At 41.7% G+C, this 16,311-nt stretch overlaps 1 protein-coding gene across 1 annotated transcript in view; it reads right to left on the reverse strand.

The window, feature by feature from the left end:
- ptprc (protein tyrosine phosphatase receptor type C) overlaps positions 1 to 16,311 on the reverse strand; it is an 86,466-nt gene that overhangs the window by 17,434 nt on the left and 52,721 nt on the right. The window contains exons 16-26 of the mRNA XM_080196762.1: positions 15,941 to 16,049; positions 13,550 to 13,584; positions 13,334 to 13,443; positions 12,040 to 12,130; positions 10,952 to 11,028; positions 10,433 to 10,469; positions 8,651 to 8,748; positions 6,575 to 6,700; positions 6,323 to 6,477; positions 4,003 to 4,138; positions 1,361 to 1,510 (exon numbers count right to left, since the gene is read on the reverse strand). Coding sequence (XP_080052888.1) covers positions 1,361 to 1,510; positions 4,003 to 4,138; positions 6,323 to 6,477; positions 6,575 to 6,700; positions 8,651 to 8,748; positions 10,433 to 10,469; positions 10,952 to 11,028; positions 12,040 to 12,130; positions 13,334 to 13,443; positions 13,550 to 13,584; positions 15,941 to 16,049 — 1,124 coding nt within the window. The remainder of the gene's footprint in view (positions 1 to 1,360; positions 1,511 to 4,002; positions 4,139 to 6,322; positions 6,478 to 6,574; positions 6,701 to 8,650; positions 8,749 to 10,432; positions 10,470 to 10,951; positions 11,029 to 12,039; positions 12,131 to 13,333; positions 13,444 to 13,549; positions 13,585 to 15,940; positions 16,050 to 16,311) is intronic.

Consider the following 16,311-nt stretch of genomic DNA (forward strand, 5'->3'; position numbering starts at 1 on the left):
TGTTAAACACAAAAAAAAGTCCTGTGACGTGACTCAAAGTAAATATGAAAAAATCTTCTTTGTGTTCTGTCCAGCATTCCTCCTTCGAAAAACACACTGGAGATTTGCTGCTTGTGGGACCTTGCAATGCACAATTTAGTTGCACATTTGATGACATAATAACGATAACTACCCTTCAAACGTAACGCGTTGACTGTGAAGGATTTTTAACATCCCAAGGATGTGAAATAGGCTGTAAGAACGCAAATTCTTATTTTTTATAAACATTGATCAAACCAATTTGTCATTTGAAAGAAGTCTACATTTCACTGCTTGTGAAACTTAGATTAATAGTAATATATACACTGCAATACAAGTTATTACATAATAGACAAAGTTATAAAGAAATGATCAGTGTCAAACCAACACAGATCGATGTTCGAACAAATACATTAAACCTGCATTCTCTGGAACTTGCTAAGTGTTGATAAATCTCCTATTCTTGGTGCAAATGCACATCAACAATTTTACCCATTAATCTCTACTGCTTACTGAAGCCACACTGCTACCACTGATTACTCACTATAATTCTTATTTATATCTCACCCAAAACACTACAAACCTGTGTAAAGCTACAGCAAAATCTATCATCCCTTTACTCTGGCTTTCACTTAATTCCTACATACTCCAGCTGACTTTGCTTTCCTTATGACAAAGCACCCACTTTAATCTGCGCAGAAGCACTGAACTAGAATACAATTCGTTTTGAAATGGTTCAGGAGCCATGAAACAGCAGCTTGGGTGACAGATTTGGTAATCAAAAACAAAAAATGGTGAAAAAACTGGGCGGGTCACGCAGCATCTGTGGAGAGAGAATTAGAGTTAACATTTCAGGTCAAGAACCTTTCATCACATAAAAGATTCTAAATGAATGAAGATCCTGAAATGTTAATCCAGTTCCTGTCTCCATATTCCTCTGACTCGCAGAGTGTTTGCAGTATTTTCCATTTTTATTTTGGATTTCCAACATCCTCAATATTTTGTGTTTCAAGAAGTTATCTGTAATCTTTTAAGCCACAAGACACTTGGCCTTCGTTATCGGTGGCAATATGAACTTAAAGGCCATTCAGCCCTTCGAATCTGGTCTGCCATTCAATATGATCATAGCTGCTCTGATCTGACTATAACATCCCGTGTACCCCCACTAACTTTCCACCCCATTGTTTATCACTTTGGGTCTTCCAATATTTGACAGAGTTGGCCTGAAGTTCAGCTAATTAAGCAATAAATCAGTAGCTGTTTTACCCTATTTTTGCTATCATTTGGTTTGTGTCATTTATGCTGACTGTCAAGGTGAGTTTTTCTAGATGAACGTACTGACCTGGAACTCTGCTTCCAGCAGGGATGGCTCAGTTGGTGGGTCGTTCTTTTTAAGGCTAATGAGGTGCTTGGGCAGTTCAGACAGGCTGACCTCAGTTTCACCATAGAGGTAGTACTCCAGCAAAGCCTGGTGGATCAAAATGTACTGCGCCTATAATAAAACATACATTTGTTAAGGCACTGATATGTCAGTGAAGCTCACCAAAAACCTAAAGATGAAAGTAATCGGCTGACATAGTCAAAATCAACATTTGAAATCAGGTTTTGACATTTCAAAGAACAGGGTGGTTTGATAAACCCATCAGAGATTCCACAGGCAGGCTCACACATTGAAAAATTATTTAGATGTATAAGATAATGAAGGGGCTAAATAGGGTAGAGGTAGAGAGATTCTTTCCACTTAGAAAGGAAACCAGAACTAGAGGGCACAGTCTCAAAATAAGGGGGGGGGCGCAGTTTAGAACAGAGTTGAGGAGGAACTTCTCTCAGAGGGTGGTGAATCTCTGGAATTCTCTGCCCATTGAAGCAGTGGAGGCTACCTCGTTGAATATGTTTAAGTCACGGGTAGATAGATTTCTGATCGATAAGGGAGTTAAGGGTTATGGGGAGCAGGCGGGTAAATGGAATTGATCCGCTTCAGATCAGCCATGATCTTATTGAATGGTGGGGCAGGCTCGAGGGGCTAGATGGCCTACTGCTGCTCCTATTTCTTATGTTCTTATATTCTTATGTTCTTAAAAGCCAAACCCCACCAGATGGAGGGTTGTCAAGCATTGGTATGTCATTAGGCAGAGAATATGATGGAAGCTGGCTTTCCAAATGACAGAGGGCATGAAAGGGAAGTGACCTGGAGTTCTACTTCCACTTTCATTCTGTATTAGCATTTCAACAGAAATGATGGACGCATATATTGCTAACTAACAAAGAAACTATCTTCTATGTTTCTCTGTTAATCACCCATTTTTTGTAGTCGTGCATGGTGATGAAAGAATGAAATGGTTGGTCGTTCTGAATTCGAGTACTGCTGCAAAAAGAGACATGTTGTTGAAGCTTTTCATCTTGCACCCATCAGGCCAGAATCACAAGAATATCAAATTTCAAAGGGAATAACAAATCATACTGCATGAGAAAGGTTGCGAATTGATAGGCAAGTGGGCTCTGATTGGTCAGATGGTTACATCATGTATGTGTGAATGAATGTATGTACATACGCCTGCTAAGTATGTAGGCCGTATGTCCCAACTGGGGGGTCATACCAAGCAGCACATCCAATCATTGCCCTTCACAACAGCATGAACTGTACTAAAGCAGCCTGTGTTTACAAAACTCAGGGCCCAACATTAGATCCAATTCTGCAATTGGGCAGCACTTACTTAATGATCCTAGGTGTGTTAAGAATTATACTAACCGATTCAAGATTATCAGTTGGCTCACAATACAGCTCACTTATGCTTGCTAGAGACTACATATATTCATACTGTCTTCTGTAAACAAAAAAAAATGTCTAGGCAAAATGTATAGTGGTTAGCATTGCTGCCTCACAGTGCCTGGGACCAGGGTTCAATTCCAGCCTCAGATGACTGTGTGTGCAATTTGTGGAATTTCTCCTCCAAGTGCTCCAGTTTTTCTCCCACATCCAAATATGTACAAGTTAGGTAGATTGGTCATGTTAATTTGCCCCTTAGTGTCCTAAGACGTGTAGGTAAGGGGACTAGTGGGGTAAATATGTGGGATTATGGGAAAGGGCCTGGGTGGGACCCTCTGTTAGAGAGTCAGTGTAGACTTGATGGGCCAAATGGCCTTCCTCTGCACTGAAAGAATTCTACTCTATGATATCAATGAGCAGCCTTTCATTATGCAGTATAAGCTGGTGTTCCCTCTGAAATTTGGTATTCTTATGATTCTGCCCTGATGAGTGCAAAATAAAACACTTTGACAGCATGTCTCTTTTTGTAGCATTGCTCAAACAGAAAGCCAGCAAACAAAAATGTAACTGGATCAAGGGTGATACACTGGATTGACCTTGGGAGCGGGGCTGAACTCCAGTCTAGACTGAGGTAATTCAAAGTTTCTCTCCTATGATGACTCTACGTAAATGAACATGGCTCATTACAACACAGAGGGTACAGGTTCATAGAAAAAGACCACCACAATCAATGTTCCTACAGGGGTCTCAAGGATGCCTGGTATGGGAACAGAAAATACTTTACTGGTTTCAAAAGAAGTTTAGATATTCATAAACCGGAAGCTTTGTTGTGAAAGTCAGATCTTTCCTTTGATCGTTACAGAAGCAAACATACCACTACTATATTGCCTTCAATGATAGATGGATATTTTCTTGAAGCATCAGGCAGGTACCTGATTGCTAGAAATCAGGCTCCCTATTGCTTGAGTCTAGACCATCACCAGCAGACTGCAATGACTAATATCACCAACTCCCTAATTTGGCACCTTAAAAGGCTATCAGCTTTTTAAATAAAGCGACTTCTGTTGGACACCTCAGTGTAGAAAAGGACAGCACCAAGCTTGACTAGAACGATCTACCCTCAACTTCCCTCCCTCCCTCTACATTTGGGCAGTGAAGTTACTGGCACCATAATCCACTTGTGTAGAGGAAAGGTTTTGTTAGGGAGATAATCCTACCTCAACCTGCACCATGAGACAGCGTTGCCGACGGAGTTGAACTACATAACCGTAGATATCCACTCGCCCTTCAGCTTCCAAGCCCTGCATCATGGCATCAATTCCAATGTAGCTTCCTGTGCGACCCACCCCAGCACTGTAAAATAATACAACTATCAGTTCACCACACAGGTTAAACAGGAACTCCAATCCCACCACCACCCCCCATTCCCATTCCCCCATAGTCCCAAACCCCCCAGCAAGATAATCCCCCCCCCCACTTTCACAATCGCCATTCCAATCGATGGCCTCCCTCTTTCCCCCATTGATCCTGCCTGCACAGAGGCAGGGACTCCCCACCCCCATCAATTGCCCCACCAGGTCCTGCCCCCCATCTCCCCCCCAGGCCTGCCCACCTAGGTCCCACCCTCTTCCCACTGCCTCAGGCCCGATGGACAGTGTCAAGGCTCCCCCAGGGCATTGGGACTTTGCCCTTTGTGCTGTGCCAGGGACATAAACTGGCACTGCCAAGGTGGAAATGCCCAGCAGGCACCCCACCATCACCTAACCCTCTGGGTAACCCGATTGTTCCCCCCTTCACTCCAGCAGGGTTGGGCTGCTAGTTCCCCATTAGTGGGGAGCTCATGTAATCCCCACTGAAGTGAACCACTCTGATGGGGAGGATGGGTGGAGATACTAGCAAGCCCAGAGACTTCCTGCTGATTTCCGACATGGAGCTGATGCCGCCAGAAATCTGGCACTGGGTACACTATTGGGATGGGAACACATGTGCAAATACCGCACATCAGCCCCCGCAAGATTCTCCTGGTCCAAGAATGGAAGAATCGCCCACCATGTCTGGCATATATTGGATAATCCTGATGCTCCTCTTTCTTTGGGATTTCCTTTCTTTTAATCTGGGTAACTGGATGCGGATATAGGCTCTGATTTGTTCCAGCTAATCCGAGAAGTTTTCCCTTATCTTGGAAGGAGGACGGTTGCATCTCTCCCTGAGAAACCCTGTTGATAGGTGCCGTGACAATTTTTCTTCTCCTTTTCAGTAGGGTTTCCTTGGTGGAAAATAGTTTAAGTTTTCCAGTGATAGGAAGCCTGATTGGTGCCTTGGATATGGCTGGAGTTGAGGGAGGTTTGTTATGGTTCAAGCCTAGATGATGTGTAAGAATCCTTGACTTGCTGGTTCCTGTATAAGATAAAGAGAAACCCAAGGATACTGTCACACCACATCCCGAACTGATGGCAGTATTCTCGGGTTTCCCTTTTTCTGGGTTATCCTTTTGTTGCTTGGATGTCCTGGGATGTTGGGTTAGGCCCCAATTGATTGCGTATTACCCTATAAGGGATCTCATATATTGTGTAGTTCAGTCCCAGTCACCCTGTGGAAGAGGGTGTGCACCATGGGGCTATGTGCCCGTGGCTTTATCTTGTTACCCTCAGGTTTCCCATTTTATCTGGTATCATTCTTTCTCCGTACGATTACAAAATTTGAATTATCTGTATGAATATTTGCTGTTTTTTTTCTGTACAGAAACTAGAAGCAGGAATAGGCCATCCAGCCCTGCAAACCTGCTCCACCATTCATTTCGATCATGGCTGATCACTAAATTCAATATCCTGATCCCTTTAGCCCCAAGAGCTATATCTAATTTCTACTTGAAATCGGACAATGTTTTGGCCTCAATTGCATTCTGTGGTAGTGAATTCCACACATTCGCCACCCTCTGGGTGAAGAAATTTCTCCTCACCTCAGTTTTAAAAGGTTTACTTTATTATCTATGAGCTATGACTCCTAGTTCTGGACTCCCCCACCATCCAGAACATTTTTTCTGAATCTACCCTGTCTAACCCTGTTAAAATTTTACAATTTTCTATGAGATTCCATAGAATCCCTACAGTGCAGAAGGAGGCCATTCGGCCCATCAAGTCTGCACCGACCACAAACCCAACCAGGCCCTATTCCTGTAACCCCACATGTTTAGCCTGCTAATCCCCTGACATCAGGGTCAATTTAGCATGGCCAATCAACCTAACCTGCACATTTTTGGCCTGTGGAAGGAAATTGGAGTACCCAGAGGAAACCCATGTAAACACAGGGACACTGACCCGAAGCAGGAATTGAACCTGGGTCCCTGGTGCTGTGAGGCAGTAGTGGTAACTACTGTACCACCGTGCCGCCCCTCTTCCTCTTCCAAACTCCAGTGAATATAATCCTAATGTTTACGTGGAATAATGATTACTCTGTGCTGAACTACATTTGCTGTGTTTTGAGTAAAATGAAAAACTTTCGATGGAAATATTCTTAAATAAAAGAAATTCTTATTACCTGCAGTGCACAACTATTGGGCCACTGAACAGGTTTCTGAATGCATTGACTCTCTGCCGCAGTTTGAGAAGGAGGTGTGGATCTTCAGGAACACCATGGTCTGGCCACCTAATGAACTGGATGTGTGTTACTTCTCGTTCAGGAGTTTTCTCCTTCTAAAGAAAGACAGCAAATTGTCAATGAGTGATCTGTTCAGTCGGTCGCAACGAGTAGCAATTGTGACCAGAGTAGAAACCAATTATTCAAACTCACGTGTGAAATGAAGAGTTTCCGAATAACATAGTCTGGGCACCACTTCTCTTCGCTAATTCTTACAGTGAGGTCACCAAAGGTCTTGGACTCATCATCCAAATTAGGCCAATACTGAGCACACTTGGGCTGAAAAAATATGTTTTTTTTAATGACAACTGCATTCTAAAGTATTCCACCACCCCCCCTCCCCCCAACACATAGAAGCCCATTCATACAAGAGTCAATTTTGACTTTTGAAATAAGAAATCCAAATGATGCTAAATAAACATGTTTGTTTATTTGATTGGTACAGGTTGGTACAGAGGCTGCCTAACCTCAGACTTGTTGTCATGGGGTAATGCAGATTGGAGACCATGCCCATTGTCAACCAGGGTGGAAGAATTGGTAACTGGCATGGAACTCTGGCGCAAGTCAGGTGAACATAATAAGTTTGTAATTGCTGGCAATGGTAGGTGTCTGCAAGTGGGGTCACTTGCTGACTGTCTTGTTTGAAACATGGAATGCTCAGAAGCATTTGAATATAGTAGAAAACAAAAGTGAAGAACAGGAATATTCAACATCATGAAAGCAATTTTACTTCTCCTCCTGCCAAAGTCAATGAAATTTTGAATGGTTCCTACATTTTACAAACAGGCCCCTGCAATGGGCAATAACATTTTGCCCATGTCTTGTTACACAGAACTAATTGACATAATGGGAGAATTCAGATTTTTGATATAAAATTCTACTTTGCACAAATAACAAAACGGTTCTTTACAGATGTTTAGCATAAGCAGTCCACTCCTTTCTTGACACAATGTTTTAATATTTTTCATGGAATGTGCCCTTTGCTGACAAGATCAGCATTTGTTACCCATCCCAACTTCCCCTTGAATTGAGTGGCTTGCTAGACCAGTTCAGAGGACAGTTAAGTGTCAATCACTTTGCTGTGGGTCTGGAGTCCCACGTAGGCCAGACCAGGTAAGGATGGCAGATTTCCTTCCCTAAAGAACATTAGGATTTTCAAAGTCTTGCTGTGCAGGCTGAAACTTGGATCTTAGGAAAAGCAGACATCAAAATAGGAGAATGTTGTGAAATGTGGCTCTGGAAGAAGATGGAGTCAGTGGGAGAAATCACAACAGCAACAAAATCATTTTGAGGATATGGGAGGAAGAAAGAATATTAGTGAAATGTTTTTAATCCTTTCATGGGATGTGGGCATTGATGCCAAAGCCAGCATTTGTTGCATATCCCTATTTGCCTTTGAGAAGATGATGGAAAGCTACCTTCCTGAACTGTTTGTCTTGTTGAGTTGCTGCACTGCATTCTGTAGATGGTACACATGGCTGTCACTATGCATGGAGGAAGTGAATCTTAAAGGTGGTGGAAGGGGTGCCAATCAAACAGGCTGTTTAGTCCTGGATGATGGTGGCCTTCTTGAGTGTTGTTGGAGCTGCACACAGTCAGACAAGTGGAGAGTATTGCATCACACTCCCGACTTGTGTCGTCCAGATGGTGGACAGGCTTTGGGGGATCAGAAAGTGAGCTACTCGCTTCAAAAGTGCCAGGCTCTGACCTGTTCTTCCAGGCACAGGATTTATATAGATTCATAGAGGTTAACAACATGGAAACAGGCTGGTCCAGTTTAGTGTCTGATCAATGGTAATTCCCAGAATGTTGATGGTGCGGTATTCAGCGATGGTAATGCCATTGAATGTCAGAGGGAGATAGTTAAGATTCTGTCTTGGAAATGGTTATTGCTTGGCACTTGTGTCTTGCAAATGTTACTTGCTACTTATCAAAGGTCAATAAGAGGAACAAAGCTGACTGATTATATTCTAAGGCATGAGAACTTCGGAAGAGGAAGACGATAATTGAAGGACAATTAAAGTGATGTAAAGCAAGAGGAAGAAAGAAAACAATTATGGTAGAAAACTTCAAATTGAAAATGGGAGACTCCTAAGAGCAACTGAAGAGGTAAACACAAGTCCATGCAGCATGGGAAAATAAGCGGAGAGGATCTATTCCAAGGCAGGTCACTATTACAGACACAAAGTTAAAACAAGAAATGATCAATTGGAGATGAATATGCCTTACCCGCTTCCCTTCTTCACAGCGAGTTACCATGACAATGATCGTTGCTTTCTGTTCCCACACCATTTTCCAGAAATCATTAGATGTTTCTTCCTTTGGGCCTAAAGAAAGCAGAAGTCATTGCTGTGTAAATGTTTCCTAAATTAATAATAGAATCACTTTTGCATTATCTGTGCATGTAAAGGCTCCAGATTTTTGCCACATACAGAGAAGGCTTAGATTAGGTAAAGCCACAAAACCAGGCAGAGTGACACCAAGAAATTGATTGGAGGCATGGGGAAGGAACAGGAATGAAACGCAAGAGAAAATGTAAATGATAAGAAGAAAGCACTCTTATGTTAAAAGCAAGTGTCTGAGGAAGTGGAACAATTAATCCACTTCATTTTACCACTGAAAGAGGGAAGGATTTAAATAATTTGAAGGAGATTAGACTGGAAATCTTGATAGCCTAAAATATTTGCACATTACATAAGGTTAGAGAGCTGAAGACAGTTAAAGTTTCTGACAAACTCATTACTTTGGTGGTGTAGGATGTGCAATCAGCTTGTCTTCTGTGGAGAAGGCATTCACTGAAATCTTTAATCCCAGCATTGGACTAGATTTCCTCTCCACATGTATGCTATTTTATTCCTCGAATTATTTCAATGACTGTGGATTTTGATCATTTAATTTTGCATCCTCCAAAATAACCATGCTGTTAAAATGCAAACAATTTATTTCCCTATAAATGAACCACGTTTTTTAAAAATTTGTCTTGCTACTTCCCCTTAGTATCAGTGAATAACACCTGTCTTTGAAACATCTCACTGCCCTTTCCCTGTCTGTTTGACAGTGGGAACTCTTGGGTTTGAAATGGTTCTGTAGCTGCTTCTGCCCTGCATGGCCATACCATTTATTCCACCATATCCCATGGTGGGTGGTTAGCTGCTGGTCCTATGCAGCTTGATACTTTGGCAAAAATCGTCTTTGCAGTTCTGTTGCCGCCACTACATTTTTACTCAGCCAGATATTCGGTCCCATTTAGATAGCTTGCCCCATCCAGATACTTTGTGCTGAAAACTCTTCTTTCACAATCCAAACATGGTTAGAATCCAATTATTTTGTCCTCCACATTCTGCCACTTGACAGGATGCATAATAAAGAGGTGCAGATGGGGCAGGCTCCACAAAGACTGGGAGGTGTATAAATGATGTGGTAGGCTCTATAATAAGTGGATGGAGATGTAACAATGATACAACAATAGGACAGGCTCTGTAACAAGGCACTGGGGTATATGGAGGAGACAGGTTCTATGTCAAGGGAATATAATGAAGTGATGGGTTATAATAAGGCACAGACTATAGACAAGGATATCAGTCACATAAAGAGTGGGTGGGTGGGCTGCATACAGAATTGATGAGGGGCTACGATGAGAGGTTGGGGTACAGAAAGAGCAAGTTGGGGATACAGAAGCCATTTTTTTACCTCCCTTATCATTTATTCTACTTCCATTGCAAAAGGTACTGCAGCCCATGATATTGCTGCAGCAGGACTTAAAATCTCATTGTCCAAGCCCCCAACACTATCCATACTTCTAGCAAGGAAGATCGCACTGAAATCATTGTGTTGAGCTTGGCCACCCCTCCCGAACAGCTGGCATACCTTGTGAGCAGACTGCCACATGATCCTCCACTTTGTACCCAGAATGCTACTGAACAAACTTTCTATTAAAACATTTCTATGCCAGAGATTTCCTTACGCGTATGATTCAGCTACATCACCAATAAAACAGAGAATTAAACATACCTTGGGCAGCAATGTATTTCCGGGACTCGTTGAAACCCTGTTGCAAAAGATAGTAATTAATGGTAAATGTGGTACAAGCGCACTAACAATTAATTATTCCTGTGAAGGATAAAAATTAAAAATATCAAAGTGTTCCATCATTACAATCATCAGGATTCAGTTCATTCATAATGAATGGAAAACACATTGCCTGAATGATGAAGCACAAAGACCTAAGCATCATTATAATGGAGTCCATGATACTTAACAGCCACTCAAAGAAAAGAGCAAGATTAGGCCAACACTACGTTCACAGTGGTCCTCATGTAAGTAGATCCTGGGAATGGGATTAGGACCTGGGCCAAATATCAAATTGGAAGTCGTGCCAAGATCAGAGTTTTTACCCTTTTCATACGAAACCAAGGAACGTATTCTCCCAGGGTATTTTACTTTCAAAAGGATTTAATGATTGTAGTAACATTTATAACGATAAATTGTTAAATATTATTTGTTTATTAATTTCAAAATGTTCATACTTACATCAATGAAGCTTGCGTTGATATAATCAGAACCTTGCTCTCCAGGTACTGGAGAAAGCTGAACACGGTTGTAATCGTCTGTTAGGAAAATTCAACCCTCGTTAGTGCTGTTTGAAGAATTCACTAAATCATCAAGTGTTCCGATGTTTATCAATTAATCACGTACAACCACCAAAGAAAGTTTGAGCATAAATAAAGAGTTTGTTTTAACCAAGCCCTTAATATGTTTTTCTTTTATTCATTTATGGGATGCAGCGTCGCTGGCAAAGCCAGCATTTATTGTCCATCCCTAATTACCCTTGAGAAGGTGGTGGTGAGCTGAACTGCAAACCACTGCAGTCCCTGTGGTATAGGTACACCCACTGTGCTGTTGGAGAGGGAATTCCAGGGTCTTGATCCAGCAACTGTGAAGGAATTGTGATATATTTCCAAGTCAGGATGGTGAGTGTCCTGGACAGGAATTTCCTGATGGCAATGTTCCCATGTATCTTCTGCTCTAGTTCTCGATGGTACCGGTCATGGGTTTGGAAGGTGCTGTCTAAGAAATGGTTAGGACTACAACCTCACAGCACCAGAGACTCGGATTCGATTCCAAGCTTGGGTGACTATGTGGAGTTTGCATGTTCTCCCCGTGTCTGCGTGGGTTTCCTCCAGGTGCTTCGGTTTCCTCCCACAGTCCAAAGTTGTGCAGGTTAGGTGGAATGGCCAAGTTAAATTGCCCCTTAGTGTCCAAGATGACACTGGGTAAGGTGCTCTGTCAGAGAGCCGGTACAGACTCAATGCGCCAAATGGGCTCAGTCTGCACTGGAGAGATTGTTTGGATACTAAATAAAAGCTATATTACCAAAGAATGCTTTTCTTTAAAAAAAAGAGGAAACAAGAATGAATTATAACCAGCAGTGTATTAGAGTCAAACAGATGCTGCCTTGCCCTACACAATGCATGAATCTGTTATCTTTCTTTAGCTTTCCATTTAAACTTCTTGATATTATTTCAATATTGAATTATTCTATGCAGTTTTCCGTTGACTAATAGCAGATTGTTAAGATAGATAGCTTCGCCTAGTTAGCAGATTCCAATGATACTCACATGGTAGGATGTCAACATATCGGTTCTTGTTTGCATTCCAACCTCGCCGTGCCTCCTTTACACTAAATTTGCTGAAGACCCTCGGAATGCTCTGTGACAACAATTCAAAAATATATGTTCCTTTTTTACCCTTTGCTAAAATAGATACATTTCTAATTTGGCACACAGCTCAGTTTTGGAGTATCATTATCATAATAATTGTCACCTTCGCTGTCAACCTGACAGAGTGGATCACCTCTTCCTCATAGAACTCACACAGTTGTTATTTGATGGATTGGAGAGTGAGAGGTTGGGGTAGGCAGATAGTTATATGTAACCCTAAATGTCAGAACTTTTGCTATATAGACATGTGTTGCATAAAAAAGGCATAAAGAAAGCTTTTCACTGTTGATCTAAAACAGATTCAACTACCTGTCCACGATTAGATGATGGGAGTGAAGAGGTCTGATGTGATGGTGGGATCAAGAGAATGAACGTTAAATCAGGTACCCATCTGTCCTTTCTCCTGATTGTAAGAGATTAATACTATTTGAAGTGCAGCAACTCTTCCTGGTGTACTGGTCAATACAATATATTAATACCATCAAAATTATTATGCACTGTGTGAGAATTACTCTTCCTGTATGAAAGCAGTAACTGCACTTTAAAAAGCACTTCATTTGTTGTGCATGCTTGCGATGTCATGAGGTTCTTCAGGGCTCACAGAATCATAGAAACCCCACAGTGCAGAAAAAGACCATTCGGCCCATCGAGTCTGCACCGACCATAATCCCACCCAGGTCCTACCCCCATATCCCTACATTTTTACCCGCTAATCCTTCTAACTTACGCCTCTCAGGACACTAAGATGCAATTTTAGCATGGCTGGTCAACCTAACCCACACATCTTTGGACTGTGGGAGGAAACCGGAGGAAACCCACAAAGACACAAGGAGAATATGCAAACTCCACACACGCAGTGACCCAAGCCAGGAATCAAACCCAGGTCCCTGGAGCTGTGAGGCAGCAGTGCTAACCACTGTGCTACCGTGCTGCCCATTGTGCCGCTCAACATAAGTGTAAACTAGTTTTCTTACTTTCTTTCCTGTTCTTTTAACCTTATTCACACCAAAACTCTTGAACAGCCACCTCTGCTTTCTGGCTCTCATCCTTACTGAGATTATAAATGGTTACCTCTCCTCAGTACGCTATTCCTCCCTTTCAAAATGGCAATCATCAACCCCTCAGTGTCTGTCATGGGCAAAACTGAAAGATTAAACCATTGGGAAGGCACTAATTCACCAAGTTCACATACTTGGAATTCTGCTAAAAATAGTCTTGACTCATCAGCCTGCTTTCTCCTGTACACGTCAATTAGTTGTTCTGCGAGGATGGGTTCCACATTGAGTAGCTGCTTTTCATCATCTGCAAGGAATGATAGATGACATTAAAACTGTGAATGTATTTTCCCTGTGAGAATTCATATGCAATGCTGCACTGGAAAAGTTAAACAGAAGGTAAGGTAACTAACCGTGTTCAATAAGTTCCACAGACTCTTCGGAACGTCTATTTAGGACAGAGCAAAAACAAAATAGTTGTGCATAATTGACAGATTTAAGGACAAAGTATCATTAGTTAACATACATTGCATTGATACCTTACATAACATAGTAATATGCATCTTAATATGTATTACGATAAGGTTGCACTGCACTTGTTCACACTTTTCAAAGGCATACCACAGAACATACAAAAATATTCAGTTAAATGTAATTTTTAAACTGACTCTTCTGCTAATTTGCCCACAAACAATACCATACTTTAAGTTAAATGCAGTTAAGTCTAAGTTTATTTCTTAGTGTCACAAGTAGGCTTACATTAACACTGCAATGAAGTTACTGTGAAAATCCCCGAGTCACCACACTCCGGTGTCTGTTCACGTATACTGAGGGAGAATTTAGCATGGCCAATGCACCTAACCAGCATGTCTTTCGGACTGTGGGAAGAAGCCAGAACACCCAGAGGAAACCCACACAAACACAGGGAGAACATGACTTAGTTCATTCACTGACATAATCTGTTTGAAAATATAAGGACGAATGGACTGTATGTTTCAGCTTTCTTTTCCCCTTTGGAAATAGTGTTTGGATGGAATTTTCCCATCCTGCCTGCCATGGGAATCGTAATGGGTGGGACAGGTTCATGCAAAGCTCCATTGACTTCGCGTGGGATTTTTCAGTCTTGGGGTGAGTGCGGTCAGAAAAATCCCACCCTTTGAGTCCAGATTAGCTGATCAGGGAACAGGTTTGGTTGGTGTAGTTGCTGTGGCCACAATCTCATATCAACCTTGACTAAGTAATAACTTACATTTGTTTTATAGATTGTCCAAGACCAAAACCATGCCTGGTGTGGGAAATAAAATGCTGCCACACCTCAGTGGAGTTTCTTTCTAAAATTGGAATTCCACTGCATTTTGAGGTGGAATACGCATCTCTTTCTATCTATTCTTAAAGGGTTCTTACCGCCAAGAGCAGTATGAAATGCTTATAAGCATTCAAATCCCCAGCAGTGACAACATTCACCTTGAGAAGAATATTAAAAACCATCCAAGAGAGTGATTGGATCAGAACTTTGCTACATTGTGTTGAGTTTGTGTAGAGTGTAGGAATAACTGTCTCACAACTGTCTTACTTTGCATTGATATTGGTCAGACTGGACATTTCCACTTCTGCTATCTAACAAAAAATCAGAGCCACTTCTGTGGTAAGGAATTCACTGTTTGCTACTGAAAGAAAGGGGAATGTTTCAAATCCATTGAATTCAGTCTGACCAGAATCATGCAGGCATCTCTTAAGCGTTAAGTCGGGCATGATTTAGGTGCTGACATGGAGATAGGAATAGAGGAGGACAGCTGTGGAATTTCCTGATACTGGTGGGCTTACCACATCCTGCTGTAGTCCTGGGGACTGCATCCGGCACTGAATGGCTACCCCTCTGTAAGCAGTGGGTAGCTCATTAATTCAATTCACAAAATAATTAAGGCCTTTGATCAGTGGGCGATTGGAGTTGTCCATTTGGTTTGTGGGGAATTGACAGAGCAAATATAAGACACTAGCAAAAGGAACCAAAGTTGGAGATCTCATTCAGAAAGTGAGATATAATCAATCACATTCATATGCAAGAACACTCACGTTACAATGAAATAGAACTATATTTTTCTCCCGCAGCAGAGTCAACAGTAAGGTTCGGTTCCCAAATTTCTATCATTGCCGACAGCTGTATGATGCTAAAATGCTTTACGCCAGAGAAAATAAGAAGACCATCAAAGCAGGCTGTAGAAACCTAGGCAGCTTACAGCACAAAAAGGAGGCCATTTAGCCCATTGTGTCTGCACCAGTCAAAAAAGAACTGTCCAGCCCACTCTTTTGCCATCGCTCTTGGTCCATGAGCTAGATCTGAAGGATGCAAAACCTGCGCTCTGATCTGATTCAGACTCTGAGTAATAGCAGCCACAATTATGAAAAAGCAAAAGTAACAGCAAATGGAGGAAAATGGCAAGCATTCAAACATTTTAAAATGTTTAAGATTGCATTCATAAGAACATAAGAACATAAGAAATAGGAGCAGGAGTAGGCCATCTAGCCCTTTGCGCCTGCCCCGCCATTCAATAAGATCATGGCTGATCTGTCGTGGCTCAGTTCCACGACAGATTCACTCCAATTAACTAAGAACCTATCAGAATACAACACTTTTGGGGAAATGTCAATTCACTCAGAGAAAATACTCTTTCTGGTGCAGTGTTTTTATTATTTTTCTGTGTATTACATTTATTTTCCGTGGAAATATATTTTATTGGTTGGGACAGAGGTGCAGCTCATTCGAAGCATAGGTTAAATCATTTTTAACTAAATATAATGGATACCTTGAAGATTTTCTCTGCAGAACGTATATTTTGTAGAGTACGATGGCCAGGGCTATTGAAGTCACAATGATCAGGAACACCAGGAATCCAATTAATGCTTTGTCATTATCTATAGCACAAAATTGTATCATTATTCACAGATAGTGCTTTATTGTAGGAAAATATGTAAAGCAGTATAACATATATTAGCATAATAACTTGGAATTTTGAAAAACTAATGGGGAGAATTTTTTCACGCTTCTGGGTGGGTAAACATCACATCACTTGTGGTATCCAAGAGTTCTACTCCACATGCTCTTTAAGAAGTTTGAATGTGGCAAAGGGGTGGGGGTGGGAAGAGATGCTAGTGAGCCCGGAGATTTCAATCCTGG

Source organism: Carcharhinus amblyrhynchos, chromosome 9 (assembly GCF_965287045.1).
Source record: "Carcharhinus amblyrhynchos chromosome 9, sCarAmb.v2.hapA, whole genome shotgun sequence".
Classification (NCBI taxonomy): Eukaryota; Metazoa; Chordata; class Chondrichthyes; order Carcharhiniformes; family Carcharhinidae; genus Carcharhinus; species Carcharhinus amblyrhynchos.